The sequence below is a fragment of the Lonchura striata genome, chromosome 21 (genome assembly GCF_050655825.1).
Source record: "Lonchura striata isolate lonStrDom1 chromosome 21, ASM5065582v1, whole genome shotgun sequence".
NCBI classification, from domain to species: Eukaryota; Metazoa; Chordata; class Aves; order Passeriformes; family Estrildidae; genus Lonchura; species Lonchura striata.
The window spans coordinates 859,596-886,303 of record NC_140723.1 but is presented as its reverse complement, the minus strand read 5'-3'; the positions used below and the strand labels follow the sequence as shown (position 1 = coordinate 886,303).

The 26,708-nt window shown below is 52.7% G+C and overlaps 1 protein-coding gene across 3 annotated transcripts in view; it reads left to right on the top strand.

Annotated features, from left to right (window-relative positions):
- Positions 1-26,708, top strand: part of SAMD11 (sterile alpha motif domain containing 11) — a 79,298-nt gene that overhangs the window by 7,250 nt on the left and 45,340 nt on the right. For all 3 annotated transcript variants that reach the window (XM_085558649.1, XM_085558648.1, XM_021537770.4), the window contains exons 4-5: positions 16,088-16,266; positions 20,745-20,795. In XM_085558649.1, coding sequence (XP_085414775.1) covers positions 16,088-16,266; positions 20,745-20,795 — 230 coding nt within the window. The remainder of the gene's footprint in view (positions 1-16,087; positions 16,267-20,744; positions 20,796-26,708) is intronic.

The window sequence follows — 26,708 nt, the reverse complement described above, 5'->3', positions numbered from 1 at the left end:
GACTTGCAAGTTCAAATGGAATTCTTAACAGAAGTTGATTGAAGCTCTGTCAGGTCTCAGCTTTCTGGGGGAGCTGCAGAGGAGGTGAATCCTGCTCTGAAGTGGGGCGGGGGTCTCGCTGTGCCCATCCAGTGCTGGGCAGGGGTGCTGAGTGTGGGTCCAGCTCACGGGGCTCCTGTGGGGGCAGTGGGGACCTGTGAGCTGCTGCTGTCACCGAGAGGTCCCTGAAATCCCCTGCTCTGGGGCCAGGGAGCGCGTCCAGCCGGGGATTTTCAGGGGCAAGCAGCTGGAAATGGGAGCCAGCGTGGCTGGGAGAGGAGCCCTGAATGCTCCGTGTGGTGGAAGTTATTGCTGATGGTCCCAGCTCGGGCTGCACTGGGAAAAGGAGCAGTTATTGCTCTGTACAGAGGCAAAACAAACCCAGATCAATGGCACCGAGAGTGCCAGCACAATGCTGAAGGATTTCATTTTGTGGATTATTAAATACCCTCTGGAAAGGAAAATATTAATTGGACTGCAGGCTTGTGAGTGAACAACGGAGATGTAGAAGCAGCTGTGGCTTAGGAAAATAATTTTCTCTTGCAGGAGGCTGTCAGGAGCTCCTGGGGGGCGAGGTTTGCCCCCGTGCAGGAGCCGGGGTGAGGATTCCTGCTCTTCAGGGAGCAGTGAGGAGACAATGGGGGCGAGAGGTCTGGCGTGATGGCAGGGCAGAGGAGGAGCCCTGTGCGAGGTCAGTGCTGGTGGGAAGCAGGCCAGGGAGGAGAGGGACAAGCTCCGTGCTGAGCTGGGTGTGGGAGGGAGCAGATCTTCTCCTGGGATGCTCTGGGGCTGCACGGGGGATTCCTCACCCCGCAGCCAGCACGGCGCTGATTCCCTCAAGTGCCCTGGGCTCTGCTGCAGGAAAAGGCAATTTCTGAGCCCGCAGTGTGACCCAGGAAATCAGCCAGCACTGCTGCCTGGCGCTGGAATTCTCCTCCTCTGAGGAGAAGAAAGTGAAGCCTGGGCAGAAGGACAGACAAATAAATGTGGAGAAGCAGGGGAAGCAGCATCATCTCATTAGTGCCGTGTCAAGGGCAGTGTAAAGGTGACACAGGAGAAGTAATTTTGCTGTCAAAATTATTTAGAGATGTCATTAAACTGCTTAGGGCTGTCTCTGGTGCTTCGGGGCACAGACACCTGGTTTTAATTTGCGCTGCTCCGTGTCCAGACTCGCTGGCCCGGCTCAAAGCGAGCGGTGCTGGTGGCAAAAGCTTTCAGTGAACTGGGGGCTGGGAGGCAAAGGGTGGCCAGGAGCAGGATGAACTCCCTCATAAACTCGTTAATTTAAAACTATCCATCAGCTCGGCTCTGCAGGGATGATGAGCTCCTCAGCTCTGGTTCAGCTATGGGACAGGGAGAGCAGAGAGCAGCTCCCTGCTGGGAACTGCTGGAGGTGTCCAGGCCAGCTGGGACAGGGCTCGGAGCAGCCTGGGATGCTGGAAGGTGTCCCTGCCATGCCAGGGGCTGCAGTTCAAGGTTCCTTCCAAGCCAGGCCAGTCTGGGGTTTTATCATTGGCCCTGGGCTTTGGAAAAGAAATCCCCTTTGTTTTTATTTAATTACTGCTTTGCCAAAATACTGCGCTTAAAAAATCACTTTGTTTGCTCTCTGTTTTTTCCTTTTTTTACCTCGTTTGTTTGCTTTTGTGGCGTTTGTTAGTTTGTTTGCTTTTGCTTCCCTCCTCATGCATTGTCCTGCCCTGTTTCTCCCGTGACCAGTCCGTTTCCTTTATCTGGAAAATGATTTGCTCCTCCTCCTGTTTGGCATCTTCCCTCCCTTCTCCCCTCTGTGGACAAGCATCGCCTTCACCTCCCCAGCTGCAGAATTCACCTCTCTCCCCATTTCAGGGCTGCTTTTTTCTCCTGGGGCACGCTCACCTCCCTCCCTGGCAGGTGTCCCTGCAGAGCTCATCGCAGTGTCCCAAAATTGTGTTTTCCAGCTGGGGGCAGGGAAATCCTCTCTGGAGGGTCCCGAGTGCTGCAGGATCAGGTGCAGGCTGTAAATAAACCAGAGCAGCTCTGCTGTGCCCATGGAGGTGTCTCTGTCCCTACCCCTGCTCTGGGTTTCCTTCCTGCTGTTCCTGCTCTTGTTTTGGCCAAGGCAGCAAGGACAGGGAGGAAATTTCACATTCCCCAGGTCAGAAATAGTCTGATAAGGGGTTTTCTTCTAACGGTGTCTGAGCTGAGGAGGGATGAATGGAGGGACTTCACAAGCACTGGAAGGTTCTTGCTCATTTATTTTGCCTCTAGCCCACGGGAAAATTGTAGCTTTTACTTTATTTTGCACATGGATACAAAGCCACAGGATCTGGGAAGGCCACCAAGCCCAAATTTGCCTTGTTTTTGGATTAGCTGCACAGAAACACTGCTGCACATCAAATCCCTCATTTTCAGATGTCAGGAAAGCTTCAGTCCCTGTGCAGGGCAGGTTCCTGAATCTCCTACATCTCCAGCTGGGAGGAAACCCAGAGGAGCACGGTCCTGGAGGCAGTGTCACCTTGGGGGGACATCCCCAGGCACCAGCCAGCGCTGGGAATGGGGATCCCAGAGCCCTGGGATGGGGAAACCTTGAGAGCTTCTGGTGGTGGAAGAGCCACGGGGCAGAAAATACAGAAAATACAGAAAATACAGAAAATACAGAAAATACAGAAAGACATGCAAGATTTCTGGTGACAGAAGTGCAGTGAAGTTGTGTTTGCTCGGAGCCGGTGCCCTGTTCAGTGCTGGGACTGATTTCAGTTGTGAAGGATTTGGGAGCTCTGAATTCCTGGGTAGGAAGCTCGGCTGCTCCCCGAAGAGCCAGAGCTCCCTGCCTGGCGTGTCCGTGGCGTGTCCGTGGCGTGTCCGTGGCGTGTCCGTGGCGTGTCCGTGGCGTGTCCGTGGCGTGTCCCTGCCTGGATCCCCGGATGGATGCTCTGGGTGCCACCGGCTGGGAGCTGCTGCCGCCGGGTTGCCAGGGCAACCAGAGATGGCCCCTGAAGACAGGAAAGGGCAAACATTCCTTTCTGCTACAGTCTGGAGCATCGGTGATTGAATGAGATTAGATGGAATTAGATAATCCTGAAATTCTCAGTGATTTGACGCCAGACCTTTATTAAATAAGTAAAAGTACCAGCCCTCATAATAAAAATGAATTCTTTTAGATCAATAACTTTCCCCACTGCTCGTCACAGCTGCGATTCTTGAGATCTCTTTTTCTGTGGCATAGGGGGAAGCACACAAACCTGCCTTTTTAAAATTTTATTTATTTTCCTTCTCCCAGAAGGGACAATAATATCAATTCCTCTTTTATTTCCCCCTTGTGATTCACCCACTTAACCCTAAAGTACCCTTGCAGAGGAAGGCACTGCAGGGTTCTTCAGGCTGATTCAGTGCACTGGAATTTACAGCTCTGGGGTTACTTAAACACTGCACACCGTTACTCTTAGCTATCACAATGTTTTAGAGTTAAAGAGAGAAAATGAAAATAGATGAAAGTGTGCCACGAATGGCTGGGGGTAGTTTTTTGTTCCTTGTGTGTCCCAACTCCTGGGACCTCATCGGTGCCCGTTCCTGCTGGCTGCAGAGGGACTGGCCTGCCAGACAGCACCGTGTTCACCTGTGCAGTGGATTTGGGTTAAAATGTGGTTAAAGCCGAGTGCAGGGTGCCCTTTGATGGCAGGCAGGTTCCAGTTCTGACTCCTGGCTTCCTTGGCATCCCCAGGCTGGCAGGGCTCGCTGTGCCCCACAGGACACCGGGCAGAGCGTGGAAAATTTGGGTGTTCCGGCCCTCAGGCGGTTCTGGTTTCTGTCAGGCTGTGTTGGCCCTTCCAGAGCAGAGGGTTGATTTATTCAGAGAGATTTTTTTCTGTGCTGCAGCTCCAGACACCCCTGCTGAGGGTGTTGCTGGCACGGTGGACAGTTCACGCTCTCACAGCAGAGCCTGGCTGCTCCTCTGCAGAATGCTTTTAATTCCGAGTTAAAATCCAATTCATTTTCTAATTCCCGCATTAGCAGTGTGATTTCTTAAAACATCTTTGGCTCGAAATCCATGAGCTGCTCATGCAGGTCTGGATCTAGACTCGTTTGTATCAGCAGTGTGCATCTGGGGTTTGCTTTTTTTTTTTGAAGTCTCACCTTGCTGTGATGGATTTCTCAGGCATAAGTTCAGTTCAGAGTAATTCCATGAGGCTGGGGGCATTTCTGTCCCCTGGCGTGTGCAGAGGACCGAAATCATCCTTGCTTTGGGAGGATTTAGTTCTGTCTTTGATGTGTCTGCTGTTGTCTTTAAATCACTGCAGGACCTGCAGAAAGCGTGTTTAAAGGATATTTGAAATGATGTCCTCCAAGTTGCTGTGCTTTTCCTTTTGCTGAAAAACTTCTGCCCTGAGAGTCGTTCTGGTGGTGTGGTGGGACTCCTCCAGCCCCCCGCACTGCTTTTCGTGGCACGCTCTGGAAACAGGAGAGAAAATTCATTTTTCCCCCCTGTCATAAGGAAATACTGACATGGAGCAAAGTGAGAGGGAGGGAGGGACAGAGAAATAAATGGGTGTTCAAGGCAAATTGAGCTGCACTGGGAAAAACCCCACCTCACCAGCAGAACAGGACCAGATGCTCATTTTTAGGGTCCTGGAACGGTTTGGGTTGGAAGTGACCTCAAATCCCTTAAATCCCACCCACCTTCCCCAGCCCAGGGTGTCTGGGGGATTCAGGCAGGCAGAGTTCTCCCTTGCAGGGCTCTGATTCCACATTCAGGAGGTTGTGTGGTGTCAGAGCAAATACCTCGCACAAATCCAAGCACATTATGTTGGCACTATTGTCTCAGCAAAAAAAGATATATTGGTTTAACATATTTTCCATTAACAAGCTTTAATTTGCATAAATTATATCACCCTCTGTTAATTTATTATTACTTTTTCGGTTTCCACTATTTCATTATTTCTCCTGGGGGTTATAAAATTACTTGGATTATTCTGCTTAAGCTTTTTAAAATACAGTCACAATGCTGTGTTTTCCCATTTACCTTGCATTTCCTCATTGTTCTGAGGCCTCATTAAAAATCTGAGTGAAGTGTCTCAGGAACTTCCCTGAATGAGAATCCTGCAAGTCTTTGAGAGCGACGTACCCAAGTTTGCGGATTTCAACCCAAATCATTTTGGGAGTTTCTGTTTGGACACCTCCTCATTCACTGCTGGAATGAAAAGTATTTCATGTCCAGAGCTGGCTTTTTCTCCCAGTGCAGAAACAAAACCAGGTTTTGTGGGAAGAGGAGGTGGGGACAGCTCAGGTGGCCCCAGCCCTGTCCTGCAGAGCTCTGCTGCAGGTGAGGCAGGGAGGGCAAACCAGGTGCTGGCTCTGAGCAGGCAGCATCACCCTGATTTTTAGGATTTTCTGAAACCTTCAGAGTTCACGTTCTTGTAGGAAACTTTCTCACACAACTTTGTGTAAATAACCTATTTTACATTCCTTCACAGAGGCGGAGAAATTGAATGTCCTCATAGTTTGTCCAGTGTCGTTGGAGAGGTGGGATATTCACCCTCCAATCCACTGTCACCTTTAGAAAAATATAAATGTAAATTAAATGCAATTTCTGTAAATTTAGAAAAATATAAACGAGGCAGCAATAAAACCTCCTCTTGGTTACTTCACAGTAGCAGAGGTATTTGCTGTTGTGAATAGCAGTAGGTGTTTGTGGTACAGTAGCAAGAGCTCAGGAGTGCCCATCCCAGTGCACATCCCTGGCTCCAAGGAGCATCCCAGGTGGGCAGGGCAGCAGGGGTGCCAGCACAGCTCTGGGAGCCTCCTCCAGGGCAGGGGCAGCTCCTGGTGCCCTGCCCTGGTCCCTGTGCCAGCTGCTGGGCTGGGTAAATCACACCCTGGTATCAGCCAGCCCTCCGTGCCCTCCCAAAAGCTGAATTTCCTTCCCCCTAAATCCCACCTTGGCTGTCTCACTGAAAGAATCCGTACTTATTGCTCCTTTAACTCGTGTTTTTACAACGCTGCTCTTGTCTTTTGTTTGCCTTCAAATGCCATTTCAGAGGGGATTTTTGTGGAGTTGCAGCTGGCACCCGGTGTCCAAACAAAGGCAGTTGTGTGCCTGCTGTGGCTTTGCTCTTGCTGTGTTTGGGAAGGGCTCACCTGCCTCAGCAGCGTGCACAGGGAGATCCAGCTGAGCCCCTGGGAAGCTCTGCAGGGATTTGTCCATCTGATCCCTGTTTATTTTAATGGGGCATTTACTGCTCAGGAGCTGCCTGTCAGACCTGAGCTGCTGTCTCCACAGCTAAGGGCTGTAAGAGTTTGACCCTAGTTTGATTTAACCCCTATTTTGGCCAGTTTTCCATCGGAATTTGGGTTTGTGCTGGGTTTGAGTTGGGTTTTGCTTGTGCAGAGATTACCCTGTGGAGTTCAGGGGATGTTGTGCTGTGCTCTGACATTGGTATTTTACTTTTGCTTTGAGCTGGAGTGAGGGAAATCCAGAGAAAGATTCCTGGAGCAGGATCTGTCCATGGCAGGAATTCCTGGAGCAGGATTTGTCCAAGGCAGAGATTCCTGGAGCAGGAATTGTCCATGGCAGGAATTCCTGGAGCAGGATTTGTCCAAGGCAGGAATTCCTGGAGCAGGATCTGTCCATGGCAGAGATTCTTGGAGCAGGATTTGTCCAAGGCAGAGATTCCTGGAGCAGGAATTGTCCATGGCAGGAATTCCTGGAGCAGGATTTGTCCAAGGCAGGAATTCCTGGAGCAGGATTTGTCCAAGGCAGGAACTCCTGGAGTAGGACCTGTCCAAGGCAGGGCTGTCCTGAGCTGGGGACAGGAATTTGGAATTCCTGGAGCAGGATCTGTCCAAGGCAGGGCTGTCCTGAGCTGGGGACAGGAATTTGGAATTCCTGGAGCAGGATCTGTCCAAGGCAGGGCTGTCCTGAGCTGGGGACAGGAATTTGGAATTCCTGGAGCAGGATCTGTCCAAGGCAGGGCTGTCCTGAGCTGGGGACAGGCATTTGGAATTCCTGGAGCAGGACCTGTCCATGGCAGGAGCTCCTGGAGCAGGATTCCTCCTTGGCCTTTCAAGCAGGTGTCCCTGGGGCTGGCTGGGGCACAGCCAGGGTGTGAACTGCAGGTGGTGGCTCCTGCAGGAGGAGGATGTGATGGGAAGCAGCCCAGGCTGGGATTTCACTTTCCCTTTGCCAGCCTCCTCCAGTGCAGGCGCTCCTGGGGTGACCCAGAGCTGCTTAGCAGAGCACAGGAGGATCAGGAGCCTCAGAGGAGTCTGTGTCTGCTGCAGGGGGGATTAGGGTTGGCAATGTCATTGCTAGAGCTTGTCTCTGGCTGGGTTTTTGTGTTTTAAGAGGCCTGGAAAATCAGCAGGTAAATCTGAAATCGGGACTGGGTGCTTGGAGTGGCATCTGTGTTCTCACAGCTCCCCTCCTCATCAGGTCAGCACAGCTGTGTTGTTCCTGAGTTTATCCGGGCAGAATTCCATCCAGGGGCTTCCCAAGCCCAGCCCAGCCTCATTCCAGCAGGGAATGACCAGCCTGGGCTGCTTGCCTCGTGCAGGACAAGCCCAGAGTGCTCACTCTGAAAACTCTGCTTTACTGGGCTGGGTTAAAGCAGGGCAGCTGCGGAATGGGCACCAGCAAAATGCAATTCTGCAGCGGGTTCTGCGTTAAAAATGAAGGAGAAACCTCAGAGCCCCAGAAGAGCAGTGGGCACAGTGGGGTTTGTGCACACAGAGGAGGGCTGGGGCTTGGGGCTCAGGGGGCAGGAGCTGCTGGAATTCCCTCGGGAATGCCAGCTGTGCTGTGCTGTGCTGAGCTGTGCTGTGCTGTGCTGAGCTGAGCTGTGCTGAGCTGTGCTCTGCTGTGCTGTGCTGTGCTGTGCTGAGCTGTGCTGTGCTCTGCTGTGCTGTGCCCCTGTGCACGGCCCTGCCAGTGCTGCTGGGTCAGAGCCCTGGCCAGGATCTGTCCATGGCAGGAATTCCTGGAGCAGGATTTGTCCAAGGCAGAGATTCCTGGAGCAGGATCTGTCCACGGCAGGAATTTCTGGAACAGGATTTGTCCATGGCAGGAATTCCTGGAGCAGGATTTGTCCAAGGCAGAGATTCCTGGAGCAGGATTTGTCCACGGCAGGAATTCCTGGAGCAGGATCTGTCCATGGCAGGGCTGTCCTGAGCTGGGGACAGGAACTTCCCCCTGGTTTACTCCAGCTAACTTTGGTCTGGTTTTCACTCCTGTGTGAGATTAGGGGTTTTTTCACCTTCTCAGAAAACTCTTCCCTCTGGCATTGCTTCTCTTTCTTCCCTTCCAGCTTCTTGTTTTTCACTCTTTTGATGAATTATTTACCTCTCTGGTAGTGCTTTTTTTTTATATTCTCTTTGTGTTTACCTTCAAAACACACAACTCCCAACACCCCCTGCATCCTCCCCTGCTCGTTGGGAAGCCACTGTATTTATTGGTCATTCATTTCCCAGTGTTATTTATAAATACAAATGTTGTAAAATCCTCTGGTGTCACCGGGTGGGGCTCCCAGTGTGCTGAGCCAGCTGGGTGTGTGTTCCTGGTGTTTCTGGGGGTCCAGGGGTTCATCCTTCACAGCTGGGTGTGTGTTCCTGGTGTTTCTGGGGGTCCAGGGGTTCATCCTTCGCAGCTGGATGTGTGTTCCTGGTGTTTCTGGGGGTCCAGGGGTTCATCCTTCACAGCTGGGTGTATGTTCCTGGTGTTTTTTGGGGTCCAGGGGTTCATCCTTCGCAGCTGGGTGTGTGTTCCTGGTGTTTTTTGGGGTACAGGGGTTCATCCCTCGCAGCTGGGTGTGTGTTCCTGGTGTTTCTGGGGGTCCAGGGGTTCATCCTTTGGGTTTGGTGGTGCTGACAGTGTCAGGGATCTGTGGTTCTGGTGCTGGGAGTGACCCCAGGTGCTGGCAGAACATGCCTGGGAGCAGGCAGGGCTGTGCTGGGGCCAGGATGTGTCCTCTCAGGTGAGCCCCTCAATCCTGGGGCTCCCCTCAGGTGATCTCCACCTTCCTGGGGCTCCCCTCAGGTGATCCCCTCAATCCTGGGGCTCCCCTCAGGTGATCCCCTCAATCCTGGGGCTCCCCTCAGGTGATCTCCACCTTCCTGGGGCTCTCCTCAGGTGAGCCCCACCTTCCTGGGGCTCCCCTCAGGTGATCCCCTCAATCCTGGGGCTCCCCTCAGGTGACCCCCACCTTCCTGGGACTCCCCTTAGGTGATCCCCTCAATCCTGGGGCTCCCCTCAGGTGACCCCCACCTTCCTGGGGCTCCCCTCAGGTGACCCCCTCAATCCTGGGGCTCCCCTCAGGTGAGCCCCTCAATCCTGGGGCTCCCCTCAGGTGATCCCCACCTTCCTGGGGCTCCCCTCAGGTGATCCCCTCAATCCTGGGGCTCCCCTCAGGTGATCCCCTCGATCCTGGGGCTCCCCTCAGGTGATCCCCTCAATCCTGGGGCTCCCAGCACCCAGGGCAGCTCAGCCCTGAGCGGTGCCAGGCACAGGGGGGATGCCCCAGCCCAGGCAGGGTTTGGAGTTTCCCTCAGCCTGGCACTGCCAGCCCCTCTCTCCGCTCTGAACTCTCCCCGTGCCCCAGCCGGGAGCAGGAGCTGCAGCTCCAGTGCCAGCAGCTGCTGAGAACCAGTTAATTTTTTATTGGATTTGAGTCGGGCTCCCTGGGCCGAGCCGCCCGCGGGCCGGAGCCGCCGGCAGCCGGGACTGGCTGTGGATAATTGACTTTCTCTGCCCTGGCCACCTCCATCACATCCACCTGAGAAACCTCCCGGCTCAGCCGTCAGGAGGAATGAAGTTAAACAAATGAAATTAAACAAATGAAATTAAACAAATGAAACGTGCCCTCCTCGGCCGCGGGGCTGTTCCCCCCCTACAGACAAGCAAAAAGCAGAAGAACTCGGCTCTGGAGCCGCCCCAGCCCCTCGCTGCAGGGACCTGAGCGGGCCCCAGGCTCTGCCCCCATCCTGCCCTCCTTGGGCTGAGGCTGCTGGAGCTGCTGCTGTGCCCAAAAGTTCTGCAGCTCCTGCCCAAAAGTCACACCAGGCCACCTCAGCCCAGCGGTTCTCCTGGGAGCCTCCTCCTCCTGCTCTGCCCTCCAAAACAACGGGATGCAGGTGAGAAAAGGGCCTGGCAGGGTGTCCCCAAGAGGGGATGAGCAGGGGATGAGGCCAGCCCCAAAGTTTGGGATGAGCAGGGGATGGATGTGGCCAGTCCCAAATTTTGGGATGAGCACTGGATGAGGCCAGGCCCAAAGGCTGTGAGTGGCCACTCCAGCTCTGTCCCCAGCTCCTTCCCCTGCATCTCCTTGACCTTGTGGCTGCCTGATCCCAGGATAATCTCTTTTAAAAACAATTTATTCCCATTATTCTCTAGAATGCTTTGGTCTGGTAGCAATGTTTGCTTCCAGCAGCCTCCTCTCTCTGTAGTCCAGGTAGAAATAAAAACCCCAAACCCTCCAGTTGTGCTTGGAGCCCTTTGCCATCCATCAGCCAGGGGTCACAGGAACTGCAGCTCGTGTGCTCGGGTCTCGAAACCTGCAGGAAATCAGTCTTGGTTACACGTGAAATAAAGCAGTCTATGGGGAAAATAACCATAAATGTTCATTATTTGTACAGGAAAATCAATTTGTAGGCCAATTGACCAAATAAAGTAATACAATTTGCTGGGAAATCCCCCAGGTGTGGCAGGCAAATCGCAGAGCAGGGATGGAGCCTGAGGTTTGTGTGGGGAATGTGGGGTGAGAGGCTGAGGAAAGGAGTAAAACTGCAGAAAAGGGCCCAGCCCATGGGGGGAGAGAGGAAAACGGCCCTTTTGGTGGTTTTGCATCACTCAGAGCGTGATGCCAGGGAAGGTGCTGTGGGGAGGGGTGGCAGGAGCAGGGGGACGGGGACAGCCCTGCCCTGAGAGCTGCTCTCCTTTTTTCTGGTGCTCTCCTGTTCTTCTGGTGCTCTCCTGTTCTTCTGCTGCTCTCCTGTTCTTCTGCTGCTCCAGAGGTGCAGCAGTAGGAGTGGGAAGAGAAGGGGAAATGTCTGAAAGCATCCATGCCCTTTGCTCCTTGTCTCTTCACCTGAGAGGTGGAGCAGGCAAGGAAAGAAAAAAGGGAAAAATCTGTAAGCTTTGCCTTTATTTAGGAGACAGCAGCAGTGTTCCACTCTCAGTGGTGTGAGTTGACTTTTGCTCCATCAGAGCTGACTTAGATTGCCTGAGGACCTGGTTCACATCACTGCTTCCTTCTTTGCAACCTCGGGCTGAAAGGGACAAACTCATTTGATGTGGAGACAGACACAGAAAACAGAGAGCAGGACACTCTGCAGCCTCCTTCCAAAGAGGTTCTGAAAGCAGGTAGCTCCAAAGGCCTGACAGATTTTCTATCTTGGACCTACCTGCCTTCAAAGCCTGGAAATTCCAGGTGGCTTTTCCCAGAAAAGCGTGGCTCTCGCACTCTTAACAAATTCTCCTTTGGGCTTTATAACTCACGGAGAGATTGTAAATGGGAAATGTTCCCCTCTGTTCCCACACCTTGGTTCTCTGTTTCTTCAGGGCTTCACAAAACCACGTTGTTAATTTTGATGGGAAGAGCTGCAGCTTCCCTTCTGGGCAACTTTCTTTTGAGTTAAAACTTCCACATTTCCTTCAGTTCCAGCAGGGCCCAATTTCCCTGCCTGCACAGATGAACCCCAGGAAGGGGGACAGGGACAGGGACAGGCAGGGAATGTGCTGGTGGTGGCTTTTGCAGCAGGAGCCTGAGCACAAGCAGTTCGAGGGAGGTGCTTGGGGTCACTCAGGGAAATTGTGGTCGAGGGTGATTTTCCTCTCTGGTTCTGTGGTCGAGGGTGATTTTTCCTCTCTGGTTCACTTGGAGATAAAATACCCTGGACAGGATCTGGGCTCTGCTGGGGCTGAGCCGCTCTCTGACTGCTGGCAGCTGAGGGGTGGCTCTGCTGGCACAGCTGTCCCCAGGGTCTCTGTGCCCTGGTGCCAGCAGACCTTGGGGAGGCTCTGCCTGTGCCCCATTTCTCTGTTTTTGTGCCCCTCAGGTCTCTGCCAGAGCCTGCAAAGCCCTGCCATGGCACTGCTGAAGGTTGTGGCAGTCTCCAAAAGCTGGGACAGTTCTGGTCTGTCCTGCCTCTGTTTTCTGCCCGAGCACTGGGCTCCTCCATCAGCTCTGCCCAGCTTTCCCAGGAATTCTGCCTCTTGCCAGGTTTATTTGGGAAGTTGAAACGAGCTGGTTTTTTCAGAGGAGATGTTGTTGCTCTTTAGTAATTGCTGCTGTGCCTCTGCTCCCTCTTGCTTTGGGCCATCCCGGCAGGGCTGGGGCAGTCCCGGTGTGACCCTGGTGTCCCTGGAGGAGGACAAACCTGTCAGTGCCCAGGGCTGGCACGGCTGCGAGGGGTCCTGGGGACGTGTTTTTTCACGAACCCTGGGCCAGGAGGTGGGATGGGAGCCTGGGCACTCCTGCAGCCCGTGGGCTCTGCTGGGATGCAGATCCCGCAGAGCCCAGGCTGGATTTGCTGCTGGAGCAGCGGGGCTGGGAGCACAGCGGGCTAATGAAGGCCCAGGGGACAGGGCAGGATTATCCTGGAAGGCAAGCTGACCCTCTGCGAGGTGTTTACACTAATCACAGCTGAAGGGAAATGCAAACTCTGCCAGTTATCCTGCAGGGGGATGTGTGGTCCCCACTGCTGTGTAATGGCCCTAATTAAAGCCATTCCGCCAGGTTTGTTATTTGGAAAAGCAAAAGGAAAATATCTCGGGCTCTCTGAACCTCCCCCTTTCCTTTCCCCTATCTTTATTATCAATAAAAAGAGAGAGAAAATGCCGTCTGGGCTTGAGGATTTCCTTCACATATGGAAGAGATTTAGAATTCTCCAGCTCCCAAACCTCCCCCCAGCATTCCCTGTCTGCTCCCTGTGTTTCCCAGCCTTACCTGTGGACAAGGGATGCACGGGCTGCTTTCTCCTGCAGGTATTTTTTTTATTCCAATAGTAATTACTTTTGAGGGTTGAATCACAGGCACGTGAATCATCCTGCAAACAGCTTTGATATTTTCAACTGGGAGCAAATTCTTGGGGCATTTGCATTTGCTGTGTGCCTTTTTGGTGGCCCTGGCTTGGCTGCCTGTGTCCCCAGGGACTGCACCTGCTCCTCTTGGGGTAAATTCCCACTGGGATCAGCTCCAGCCTTTCACTGGACTGCCAAACCTTTGCATTGTTGTTTTTATTTTGTTCTGTGGAGCTCTTTTTGCCTGGCAGCTCAATCTCTCTTGGTCTTTCCGTGGCTGGGATTAATTAAATTCTCACCAGGGGTTGTCCTGGCCAGGGCCCTGCCCTTCCCTTCCCATCTCCCCCAAGGTTCTTGTGCAGCTCCTTGGGTCTGGGGATTCTCGGATGGGTGGGAGCAGCAGGATTTGGTTTTGTAATCAGAATTTCCCCAGGAGGGAGCAAACCCCCCAGTGTTTCCCACCTTGCTGATGCTCCTTTCCTCTAGTGACAAAAAGATCAGCCTTCCAGGCTGCTCCACTCCAGACCCTGCTGCTGGTCCCAAGTTCTTGGTTGTTTTTATTTTTTTTTTTTTATTTTTTATTTTTTATTTTTAATTGCAGCTGCATCTCTGGGCTTGGATAACCTTAAATAATGTGCTTGCATCCATCTGATTTTTCCCGGGGAAAGGAAATATTCCTGGTGATTTTTTTTTTTTTTTTAAACCAAAGCCACCCCCTACCTGACAGCACTTTGGAGGCAATGAAAGCATTGATGGTGTCAGAAGAGCCTGGTGGGATGGGGTGGGAGCAGGAGAGGAGGGCGCTGGGGGTTATTGGCTCCAGCTGTGCCTCATTAGCTGCAGCCAGAACCCAAAAAATCCACCTTGAGCGAGGTTTGAAGGAGGGGAGGCTCGAGAGGAGGCTGCTCTGCAGAGACCTCAGCACTCACAGGGGCTTTGGAGGATTTTGGACAGGTTTGGCTATGTTAATTAAAGAGGAAAAGGGATTTTCTGCTCCCCATCCGAGGGCTGGGAGAGGAGGATGCAGCCCCCAGGAGGTTCCCTGAGCTGAGCCAGCGCTGGGAGCAGCTCTGGCCCCTTGCAGGCACTGCTGAGGGTGTTGGAGGGTTCCTGGGCCAGCATTCTGCATTATTCTGCATTATTCTGCACTATTCTGCATTATTCTGCACTATTTTGCATTATTCTGCACTATTTTGCATTACTCTGCACCTGCCCTGCCCCTCCCAGCTGTGTCTGGGAGCTGCTCCTCCCTGGGGATGTCCTGGAGAGGTTTTTCTGTTTGCAGCCTCCTTCCAAAGAGGTTCTGAAAGCAGGTAGCTCCAAAGGCCTGACAGATTTTCTATCTTGGACCTACCTGCCTTCAAAGCCTGGAAATTCCAGTTGGCTTTTCCCAGAAAAGCGTGGCTCTCGCTCTCTTAACAAATTCTCCTTTGGGCTTTATAACTCACGGAGAGATTGTAAATGGGAAATGTTCCCCTCTGTTCCCACACCTTGGTTCTCTGTTTCTTCAGGGCTTCACAAAACCACGTTGTTAATTTTGATGGGAAGAGCTGCAGCTTCCCTTCTGGGCAACTTTCTTTTGGGTTAAAACTTCCACATTTCCTTCAGTTCCAGCAGGGCCCAATTTCCCTGCCTGCACAGATGAACCCCAGGAAAGGGGACAGGGAAGGCAGAGCCCTCCCAGGCAATGGCAGGACAATTGATTCTGGAGCAGGTTCTGGGCCAGGCTTCTGGCTACCTTTGTGCTTAATTTGAAAGTGATTTGAAAGCGTGTCTGCTGCTGGATTCCTCTAAGCAGATTAGGGAAGTGCAATTGATTCCAAACCGGCTGTAGATGAGTATAAAAGGCAGAATTGATTGGCTCAGTCTATTTTAATTTTCTGGGGAGCGCAGTAAATAAATAAATAAATAAAGCACCCTCCAAACCTGAGGGTAAAAATACAGCGCAAGCAGGACTTGTGAAATGGGGTTGTTTGGGCGGGAATTCTGGGATTTACAAGGAGCAGCCCTGCTTCTTGTCCCCTTTTGGCTCTCCCGAGGTGGCTTTGGGCAGAGGCTGCCCTTGGGGCACGTCCCCTGTGTGCACAGGGAGGGCAGGACTGGAGGAGCACCTTGAACACAAAACGTGTCTGAGGGCAAGAGGTGCCCGGCTCATAAAGTGCATAAATTTTCCCAATTTTATGCCATTTTCCCCCACGGCTCCCCTCTCCCCTGCAGCTCAGGGGGAAAAGCTGCTGTGGCTCCTGGGGTGATGCCTTCCAGATGGGTTTAGCTCGTTATCACAGCCATTAGGGCTGCCCTTAACGACCACAACTGGGATTTATTGACAGAGGTAAACAAGTTTTTGTTTGGTATTTGTGGAAAGTTCTTAATCTGTTTAATTAAAAAAACCTGGGCTCTCCTATCAGCGTTCCTCCCCTGCAGAGCCTTCCCCAGGACTTCTGCCTTTTGCCAGGTTAATTTGGAAAGTTGAAATCGTTTTTTTTCCAGAGAAGCTGTTGCTCTCTAGGTGTTCTGTGCATTTACTGGCTTTATTTCACACACCTCTTCCCTGTCCAGAGAACGGGCACTTGCCCTGGCTGGGGTTCCTGTCCCAGTTCTGTGATTTTATTTGCTAAATTTGCAGATTCTGAGGCACTGCAGCCTCCCTGGTGTCCCTGCTGCTGGCAGGTGTCCCTTTCCAGGCCTGCATCACCTGCAGCATGACTTCCCTGGGCTGCTGGCAAAGCTTTAATGCAATGGTGATGTGGGAATATTAGCTGGGAAAGGTTCTGGAGGCAGAGTTTGGTGCCTGATTCTTTCCTCCCGGCGAGGGTGAGATGCAGGCTGGGCACGGAGGGGTGGCAGAGGCTGCAAGTGCAGGGCTTGGTCAGAAGTGGAAAAATCAGAAACAGAAGTGCCTGTGCCCCAAAGTCCTTTGCAAAATGACAAAGTGTGAGCCACGTGTGACGGCTTTGGCCTGCCAAAAAGAGCTTTTTGACAGGGGTAAACGGATTTTTGTGGAAATCCCGAGATTCCTCACCAAATCCTTGCTTTCTTCTCTTTCCAAACCCACCCCAGAACCGAGGCCGCCTGGCAGAGAAGAGGAGCATCCCCCTGCCCCCCAGCAGGGTCCCCAAGAAGGAGCTGAGCTCCCTCTTCTCCCACAGCGAGGACAGCCAGGAGAGCGACAAGAGCAATGGGCAGCAGCCCGAAGTGAAGCAGGAGGAGGATCTGCACATCAGTATCATGAAAAGAAGGTACCTGCAGGGTGGGCAGAGACACAGAAACCCGGGCAGAGGCAGCACTGCCCCTGGGTCACCTCCAGGGCTGGCATCCCACTGCCCAGGGCACGCTGCAGCTCACCCAGGGCAGCTGCTGGGGATTTGTCACCCCTCCTGGGAGTGCACTTTGCACTCTGGATTTGCAGATTGTCACTCGGGTCTCACTCTCTGCCCAGGGCTCTGTGGCTTTGTGGCCGAGGAAGTGACCAAGAAATCATCTGTGGGCTTCAGCTGTCTGAAATGCAGAGCCCCAAATCCCAAATCCTGCCTCCTGCTGTCAGCTGTGCCCAGATTGTGATGTGATTGAGGCTGGGGGTTCAGTGCTGGGGAGCAGAGTTTGGGAAGCAGCAAAGTGTGGGGTTTTTGTTTGGTCACAGAACAGATAGGTGTGGGGTTTTTGTTTGGTCACAGAACAGATAGGTGTGGGGTTTTTGTTTGGTCACAGAGCAGCAAGGTGTGGGGTTTTTATTTGGTCACAGAGCAGCAAGGTGTGGGTTTTTTCTTGGATTACAGAGCAGCAAGGTGTGGGTTTTTTATTTGGTCACAGAGCAGCAAGGTGTGGGGTTTTTTTGTTGGATTACAGAGCAGCAAGGTGTGGGTTTTTTCTTGGATTACAGAACAGCAAGGTGTGGGGTTTTTTCTTGGATTATAGAGCAGCACGGTGTGGGGTTTTTTCTTGGATTATAGAGCAGCAAGGTGTGGGGTTTTTTCTTGGATTACAAGTGTCAGAGCATCCTGAGAGCCTCCAGGAGTAGAGGAGGAGTGATGGAGTTGCAGCAGAGAGGAGGAGCTGCTTGATTTTGATCCTGTTCTCCTCAGTGCCGTGAGCATTCATCCTGGAGTTGTGCAGTCCTAGAGGAAGAGGAGCATGGATTGTCTTGAGTTCCTGGGAACCCTCACCTGGCTGCTCCTGGGAGGCCTCAGTGCCCCCAACATTCAGCTGCAAAATCCCAGGTGCTCCCAGCCCTCTGAAGAAGCAGGAATTTCAGGAAACCTGTAACCCCAGAGAACAAACCCCCGAGGGCAGCGTGCCTCAGCCCCCGTGCAGATCCCTGCAGCTCGGCTGGGTTGTCATCTCCCCGTGATGCACAGCAGGGCTCAGATCCTGAGACAAGCCCTGTAAAAGCAGAGCAGAGGGAGCTGAAGGGCTGGAATTGCTTTCCTGGTGTTTTATGTGCTCCTTGCCTGGCAGAGGAGAAGCTGCTGCCCCTTCCCTCAGACGGATGCCGAGGGCTCGGAGCAGGGAGGCAGAAGAGCAGCCAGCTCTGCCCATAAAGCCTCCTGTAATTAAAATCTGTCATTACTGCAGCTGCCCAGTGCTCCTGCTGGACATGGAAAGGTGTTTTGGGATGCACCTGGGCTGCTCAGGAGCACAGGGAACCCCGCAGTGGTTTTGGTGAAGTGCCCTGCTCCTCCTGCCCCTTTAACGATGCTTTTAATGCTGCAGAATTACACTGCTCGTTAGGAGGGAGAGCAACATGATAACTGTAATTGATAATGCTGGGCCCCCCAAATGCAAAGGGCCCTTATCTCAGATCTTTAATTACTGTAATTGCTTCGCCGTGTTTATTAGGAGTGGAGGAAGGCTGTGTGGCAGCTCTGGGCGGGGGTGCCCAGCCCGCCGTGCCCGCGCTCTGCAGCAGCTCGTGTCTCCTCGGAGGGGAGCAGGACTCTCCCAGCTGGGTTCAGCTCTCCCTGCTGCTGTGCCCTGCTTCTCCTCCTGCCCTGGGAGCTGGGCTGCAGCGTGGGGCACAGCTGGGCTCGGGGGGCAGGCACAATTCCTTCCTGAGAGGGCAGGAGCAGGAGAAACAGGAATTCAGTGCCCAGGGAACCCCTGCTGCCCCCAGCCCAGCACTGATCCCTCCGAAGGGGTGCCAGTCCTCCTGTCCCAGTGGGGTGAGACTGGGCACTGCAGCTGCTCCAGGGCCTCGAGTGGGGAGCAGGGACCCCCTCCTGCTGGCCTGGGGGGGGTCTGGGGCATCAGGAGCAGCCTGACCCCCTCCTGGTGTCTCTGGGGACATCAGGAGCAGCCTGACCTCCTCCTGGTATCTCTGGTGACATCAGGAGCAGCCTGACTCCCTCCTGCTGGCCCTGGGGACATCAGGAGCAGCCTGACCCCCTCCTGGTGGTCTGGGGACATCAGGAGCAGCCTGACTCCCTCCTGCTGGCCCTGGGGACATCAGGAGCAGCCTGACCCCCTCCTGGTGGTCTGGGGACATCAGGAGCAGCCTGACCCCCTCCTGGTATCTCTGGGGATTCAGGAGCAGCCTGACCCCCTCCTGCTGGCCCTGGGGACATCAGGAGCAGCCTGACCCCCTCCTGGTGTCTCTGGGGGCATCAGGAGCAGCCTGACCCCCTCCTGGTGTCTCTGGGGACATCAGGAGCAGCCTGACCCCCTCCTGGTGTCTCTGGGGGCATCAGGAGCAGCCTGACCCCCTCCTGGTGTCTCTGGGGGCATCAGGAGCAGCCTGACCCCCTCCTGCTGGCCCTGGGGACATCAGGAGCAGCCTGACTCCCTCCTGGTATCTCTGGGGACATCAGGAGCAGCCTGACCCCCTCCTGCTGGCCTTGGGGACATCAGGAGCAGCCTGACCCCCTCCTGCTGGCCCTGGGGACATCAGGAGCAGCCTGACCCCCTCCTGGTGGTCTGGGGGCATCAGGAGCAGCCTGACCCCCTCCTGGTGTCTCTGGGGATTCAGGAGCAGCCTGACCCCCTCCTGCTGGCCCTGGGGACATCAGGAGCAGCCTGACTCCCTCCTGGTGTCTCTGGGGGCATCAGGAGCAGCCTGACTCCCTCCTGGTATCTCTGGGGATTCAGGAGCAGCCTGACCCCCTCCTGGTGGTCTGGGGGCATCAGGAGCAGCCTGACCCCCTCCTGGTATCTCTGGGGATTCAGGAGCAGCCTGACCCCCTCCTGGTGTCTCTGGGGGCATCAGGAGCAGCCTGACCCCCTCCTGCTGGCCTGGGGGGGCTCTGGGGGCAGCAGCAGCAGCACAAAGGCGCCAGACCCAGACACGACAGCTGGGCCCTGCGGGGTCTGTGCCCCATCTGCTCCTGCCCTAATTCACCTGCTGTGTCCTCCCCCCGGGCCGGGGCTTTGCTGGCCCCCACTGAGAGCAGAACTAGGTTAAACTGGGATGGGGAAGCTGGGCCAGGCCTCAGCAGACCTGTGCTCTGCTCCTGCAGCCCTGGCTGTGCCCCCTGCACCCCTGGCACTGCCAACACCTCATTCCTGGTTCCAGCACTTGGCTTTTTCCTCCTTTCCCCGTTCCCAGTTTCCTGCTGCTCCGAGGGCTGGGCACTGGTGCAGGGGGGAGTCTGGGGATTATTCGAGCTGGAGTTGGAAGTTTCTTGGCTGGTCCCTCACCTCAGCCCTTGGCAGTCGTGGCTGTGCTGTGCTCTGGATTGTCCCAGACACAGGAGGGGAGGATTGTCCCCATCCCTGGAGGCTCCAGGAAGGTGCAGGTGGCACTGGGGGCACGGTTCAGGGTGAACGTGGCACTGCTGGTTGGACTGGATGAGCTTGGGGGGCTTTTCCAGCCTTCACGAGTCCCTAATTCCAAGTTAGACCCACAAATTCCATTGCTCTGCAGCAGTTTGGGGAGCTCTGGCTTCCCTCCCCTGGCAGGGAGATGCCAGCCAGCCCTGATGAGTGTGTGAGCTCAGCCTGGGAGCTGCCCAGCCTGTCGGGATCCCGGGTGTTATCCCAGGAATCTGCAGGCACTGAAAGCCAGGGGAGCCAGCGAGGAAGGCTCAGCTCTGACAGCAAGCTCCTCACACGCTGCTGGATGTCAGCCCAGCATTGTCCTGTGGCTGGATGCGTTTAATTCCTGTTTTAAAGAGTGGCCTCTTTCCCTGTGTGGGAGGAGAAATGCAGTGACAGCACCTGGGACTGAGCAGGGTGGGCAGGAACAGCCCTGGTGGGATGGGTGCAGGATGAGGGGAGGCTCCAGCACCTGCTCAGGGTGCTGGGAGGTGTCACTGACCTCATGAGGATGTGGAAAAAAGGGAAAAACAGCCCTGGATTCCCAGGGATGCTGCAGGCTGGACGGGGCAGGAATTGGGGCAGGAATTGGGGCAGGAATTGGGGCAGGAATTGGGGCAGGAATTGGGGCTGGATGAGGCAGAAATTTGGGCTGGACGGATCAGGAATTGGGGTAGGAATTGGGGCTGGACAGGGCAGGAATTGGGGCTGGACAGGGCAGGAATTGGGACTGGACGGGGCAGGAATTGGGGCAGGAATTGGGGCTGGACGGGGCAGGAATTGGGGCTGGATGAGGCAGAAATTTGGGCTGGACGGATCAGGAATTGGGGTAGGAATTGGGGCTGGACGGGGCAGGAATTGGGGCAGGAATTGGGGCTCTGAGGGCTGTGGGGGTCCCTGGGGTTTCAGGGGCAGGAGGTGAACGCTCAGCCCGTGCCTCTGACCTCTCTTTTTTGGTTGTTTGTTCCAGGATTCACACCCACTGGGATCTGAACATCTCCTTCCGAGAGACCTCTTGCAGGTACCTTTTTTGGGCACCTCTCTGTGGTAGGCTGAGAGTTTCTGATTTGTGGCCGGGTGCTGATGGATGTGAATGAACATTTCTGTCACTTCTGGGGCTTTTTTTTCTTCCTCCCTTTGTTCCTCATCCTCGCCTTCCCACACACCCTCTTTCGTTTTTATTTTGGGGGAAGTTGTGGGGATAACGAGTCCCTTTTACATTGGAAGAGAGAATTGATGAGATTTCTGAAGAAAGCCCAATTTTGCTGTGTTTACTCTGGTCCCAAGAAGGTGGGAATTCATAAATTGAAGATCTCCAGTTGCAAACATGGATATTCCTCTGTGATATCCTGTGTTGCCAGCAGTCACAAACTCTTCTTCTAATCCTTTAAAAATCCAGGAATTTGCACTAAAACCTGGGATTTTGAAAGGTCTCTTATATTCTGATCAGGAAAATCCAGAGTTGTGGAAAGCTGCTGGGTTTTTGGAATGAGAATAATAAATCTGAGCAGCTGGGAAATGTCTCAGGGAGGAGAAAATGAGGAGGAGGCAGCTGAGGGCAGGGTGAGGTCTGGGGTTGTGGGGAGATCAGGATCTGCTCTGTGGGATCCACTGGCAAAGAGCAACCCAGGGAGAAACTGGAGTTCTGCTGAAAGGGTTTTTGATGTTTTGTGTGAACCTGTTCAGTTAGAGATGGAAAAAAGGGAAAACAATACCCCAGGTGGAGCAGAGGACAATGTCCCTGCCTTGGAGAGGGAATTAAACCCTGGCCGTGGGAATGAAGGTGGGAAATCCACGTGGACTCCTCCTCCAACAGGGAGCAGTGAGGGCAGAGGAATTCTCTGTCATTTAACTCAGCCCAGGCTGTGGCTCTGAAGCACAAACCCCCATAATTCCTAAATTTTCCAGCGTTAAGAGCACAAACCCCACCCCACAGTGAGCACAATGAGCCAGTGCAGCAGCTCGGCACCCATAAAAACAGGTTTTTGAAAGGCAGCCTTAGAATAAAACCCCTGGTTAGCTGCTCCAAGCTTTTGGGACTCTCAAATACAAAAGGATGGATTCCTTCCAGGCAGAGCCTTTCATGCTAAATTTCAGCCCAGAGCAGAGTTTTATGGCTGTTATAAACTCCTAAAAGGCAGAGGTTTGGGATGGAAGTGCTGACAGTGCCTTAATTAATGGCCCTGTGAGCAATGATTCTGCACAATGGCAGCTGAGGGTGCCAACACCTTTGGAAATTAAAATCCCACTCTTAAAAAAATAATTCTGAGCTTGCAATGCGTGGAATAAAATAATGGTGTGATTTTTATGTCAGATACATTTGCTGGTCTTCCTCAGCTTGACTGTTCCCTTTGGTTTAGCTCTGTCCTGGAAGAAACCTCAGTAATTCCCTTTGGGAACAGAAGTTTTGCATTTCCTGAGGAGTCCAGCTGTCAAAAGCTGCCCATCCAGCCCATTTAAAAGGAAAAAAAAACCAACAAACTGGTTATGCTGTGTGGCAGAGGAAGGATTTGGGGTTTAAATGGCAGGAGAGAAGAGGCTGCTCTGTATTTGAGTGGCCCAAATTGGCAGCACACAGCCCTGCCAGCAGGTCTCAGTTCCAGCAGGGCTGGCAGAAAGGCTCAGCTGTGGGGTTACCAGGGACCTGCCCTGCTGGATGTGCAGCAGGAGGAAAAAGACATAAATCAGGGAAAACACCTGGGAAACGAGATGGGAGAAGCGAGGAAAATGGGAAATGCGGTGATTTAGCTGCTTCCTTGGGAAAGGAGAGCAGGGGAGGATTGAAAAGCAGCTGCTGCTCGAGGTGTCAAGGCTGCTCCTGACTCAGCAGAGCCCTGCTGGGTGACACAGGTGACGTTATCAGTGCCACAGCACTGCTGCTCTGCCCTGCCAGCGCTGACAGAGGAGCCTCTGGGGCTGCCTGCTTTTATTTTATTTATTTTTTTTTTCACTAGTAAGCTTTTCCTTTCTAATCTCCCAGACCTGAAAGCGGGGCTGAAAGGTCAGGGGGAGTTTTCAGCAGCTGGAGGCTGAAGGTGAGCCCTGAGCAGGTCCAGCAGGGCCAGGGGGAGCAGTGTCCCCAGGCAGGACCTGCCTGTCCCCTCTGGCAGTCCCTGCCTGCTCCCCAGCTGGAAAAGCTGCAGCTGAGCAGAACGAGCTGAGTTCTGCCCACCAGGACCTGCAGGGCTGTTCCAAAGCTCCTGGGGACTCTGCTGAGCAGAACAAGATGAATTCTGCCCATCAGGACCTGCAGGACTGTTCCACAGCTCCTGGGGACTCCGAGGACAGTTTGGCTCTAGGCTTCAGAAGTGCCCAGTGGGACACCACAGATGTGTCAGCCACGGCTGGCAGTGGCAGGAAAAGGACATTTATTTAATATCAGGCTGAATTCAGCCCATCCACATCGTTCCTGCCCTGGGTTTGGGCACGGGCTGCTCAGGGGAAGATTTCAGTCCTCACCCTGGGCTTTTAGGAATCGGGCACAGCAGAGGTACCTGAGTGGCTCTTCCCTTTCCTACAGGGATAAGGCCAAACCAGGAGAAAATCTGGAGTGATGAAAAGTATGACTCAATCTGAATTAATGATGTCATCATCGTTTCATTAGCAGCACTTTCTGCTCTTGCACTCACCCAGGAAGATTTATTTGGCCGCAGGGATGGGGCAGGGAAAGGAGACCATTTATGGTCTAGCAGAGATTCAGATGCTGAAGGGGAATGGGAGCTGCTAAACCAGCTCTACCTTGCATTTAAAACTGAAATTGCATTTCAAATAAAGGTGAGAAGAGTGTTCAGATTCCTGCAAGAAAAGTGGAAAGTTTATTAAGAGTAATTCTGGCCATGTTTATCCCCAGTGTGCTGGTGCAGCTGTCATGGGAGGGGGAAGTGGACCTTTTTGTAGGGTATCCTGAAGGATTTGGAATAAACTGTGTGTGTTGCTGGGCCTTGGGAGGAATTCCTAGTACCCTTCAGCTCACATAATCCTCAAAGGAAGAACCGACCCACAAAGAACAAACCCTCCGTGGGGCTGGGATGGTTTGGAGTGCCCTGGACACCCCTGGGTGCTGTGAGGGACTCCAGGGGATCCTCCCTCCCCTCCTGCCCCTGCACCCATTAAAGCTGCTCAGCCCAGGGATTTTGAATGTTTCATCAGCTGTGGGTGGAGGAAACGAGGGGAATTTGGGGGTTTAAGGAGCCCTGCCAGCCCCCGTCCCTCTCTTGGTGTGTCCCTGACAAGTCCCACTCTTGAGGGATCTCTCTCCTCCCCGTCTCTCGGGGTGCTGCAATTCCATCTTGTTTTTATTTATGGGCTTGCAGAGAGCTGAATGACAAAGCAGGCTTACAGTAAAAACATCTTCATACTTATTTCCACCTTATTTTGGAGTTGCCAGCCCTACTGATCATTTTTATGAACTGTCATGAGCATTAATGAAATTTTATGGGCATTTTGCTGGGGACGTTGCAGGATGATTAATTTGTTTTTTCAGGCTCAGTCTGCGGGGAGGTTTAGGGCGGTGCTGCCCATGGGTAGGGTTGGGATTTTCAGAACTCTCGGCTCCCTCGGCTTGGCAAAACTCGTTCATCCCTCCCTCCTCTTTTCCCCTCCCTCGTTTCCCTGCTGGGTGAGGTCCTGGGAGCTGGAGTTCCTGGGAGGAGACGTGGGATGCTGGCCAGTTCATGTCTGAGAAGGACAAAGAGTGACCCAAAAGGGCTTTTTGCCAGTGGTGAAGTTTGGAAAGCTACCCAAAAAGCCAAGCAATACAAATACAATATAAATCTAATATCATATATAATAATAATAATAATAACATATAACACAAATAATTAATAGTACACAAATAAACAAGTATTTAACAATAGAATATCTTTACACAATACATTTTACATTACAATACATTTTATATAACATACAAAACATTTATTTATATTTATTTATACAGTATATTTGTACAATATACAATATAATAGATAAAACATGGTATACATATACATAGTATAATACATATAGGTAGTATACATATACATAGTATAATACACATACATAGTATAATACATATAGATAATATAATACAATACATAATACTTGTAACAATGTACAATATATAATACAGTGTAATATATAATACAATATACTGTATAATTATATACAATGTATATAATAAAATATAATAATAAAATACACAATAAACAATAAATTTTACATTACAATACATTTTATACAACGTACAATACATTTATTTATATTTATTTATACAATATATTTGTACAATATACAATAAGATATAATACACGAAACATGATATACACATACATAGTATAATACACATACATAGTATAATACATATAGATAATAATATAATACAATACATAATACTTATAACAATGTACAATATAATACATAATACAGTGTGATATAGAATAATACAATATACTCTATAGTTATTGTGTAATATAAAAATGTAAATAATATATAAATTGTGTTTATATAATGAATATATTATGAATATTATAATATATTATATATAATATAATTATATTATATATAATATTTAATATATATTATATTATATATTATATTAATAATATATGTTATTAAAATGTAAATATAATACAAATTATTATAATATAAATAGTATTGTTTTATTTTAATATAAATTAGTATAAATATAAATTTTATTTAAATAGTAAATGCCAGAGAGGTGGAAGGGGAGGTGGCAGTGGTGGCAGGGGAGGTGGCAGTGCCCGCAGTTCCTGTGGCAGTGCCCGCCGTTCCTGTGGCAGTGCCCGCAGCTCCTGTGGCAGTGCCCGCAGCTCCTGTGGCAGTGCCCGCAGTTCCTGTGGCAGTGCCCGCCGTTCCTGTGGCAGTGCCCGCCGTTCCTGTGGCAGTGCCCGCAGTTCCTGTGGCAGTGCCCGCAGCTCCTGTGCCCGCAGCTCCTGTGGCAGTGCCTGCAGCTCCTGTGCCCGCAGTTCCTGTGGCAGTGCCCGCAGCTCCTGTGGCAGTGCCCGCCGTTCCTGTGGCAGCAGTGGCAGGGAGGTGGCAGTGCCAGCAGGGGAGGTGGCAGCAGTGCCCGCAGTTCCTGTGGCAGTGCCCGCCGTTCCTGTGGCAGTGCCTGCAGCTCCTGTGGCAGTGCCCGCAGCTCCTGTGGCAGCGCTGCCGGGGCAGCTGGGGCCGCTCCCGTGCCCCTCCTGTGCCCTGCCCCGTCCCCTTGGCCCCAATCCCGCGGTGCCCGCCCGGCCGGGGCCGGCTGGGGCTCTGGCCAAGGTGACCGGCGGCTGAGCCGCGGCTGTCCCTGATCCCCGTCCCTGCCCGCTGCTGACTCAGTGACCCTGGCCTTACTGCGGGCACGGCGGTCACCTTGGCACGGGGCCCTGCCAGTGCGAGGGAAGGTGTCCTCGGAGTTCATCTCCTGGGTGACCCCTGCCAGTGCGAGGGAAGGTGTCCTCGGAATTCATCTCCTGGGTGACCCCTACCAGGGCCCAGGGAAGGTATTCCTCAGAATTCATCTCCTGGGTAACCCCTGCCAGCGCCCAGGGAAGGTATTCCTTGGAATTCATCTCCTGGGTGACCCCTGCCAGCGCCCAGGGAAGTTATTCCTTGGAATTCATCTCCTGGGGTGACCCCTGCCAGTGCTGAGGGAAGGTATTCCTTGGAATTCATCTCCTGGGGTGACCCCTGCCAGTGCTGAGGGAAGGTATTCCTTGGAATTAATCTCCTGGGTGACCCCTGCCAGCGCCCAGGGAAGGTATTCCTTGGAATTCATCTCCTGGGGTGACTCCTGCCTTGTGCCAAGGGAAGTTATTCCTCAGAATTCCCTCCCAGAGTGACTCCAGCCTCTGTGGGTGATGCCAGGGCACTGCCAGGCTGCTGAGGGAAGTTATTCCTCAGAATTCCCTCTCCTAGGGTGATTCCTGCCTCATGCTGAGGGAAGTTATTCCTC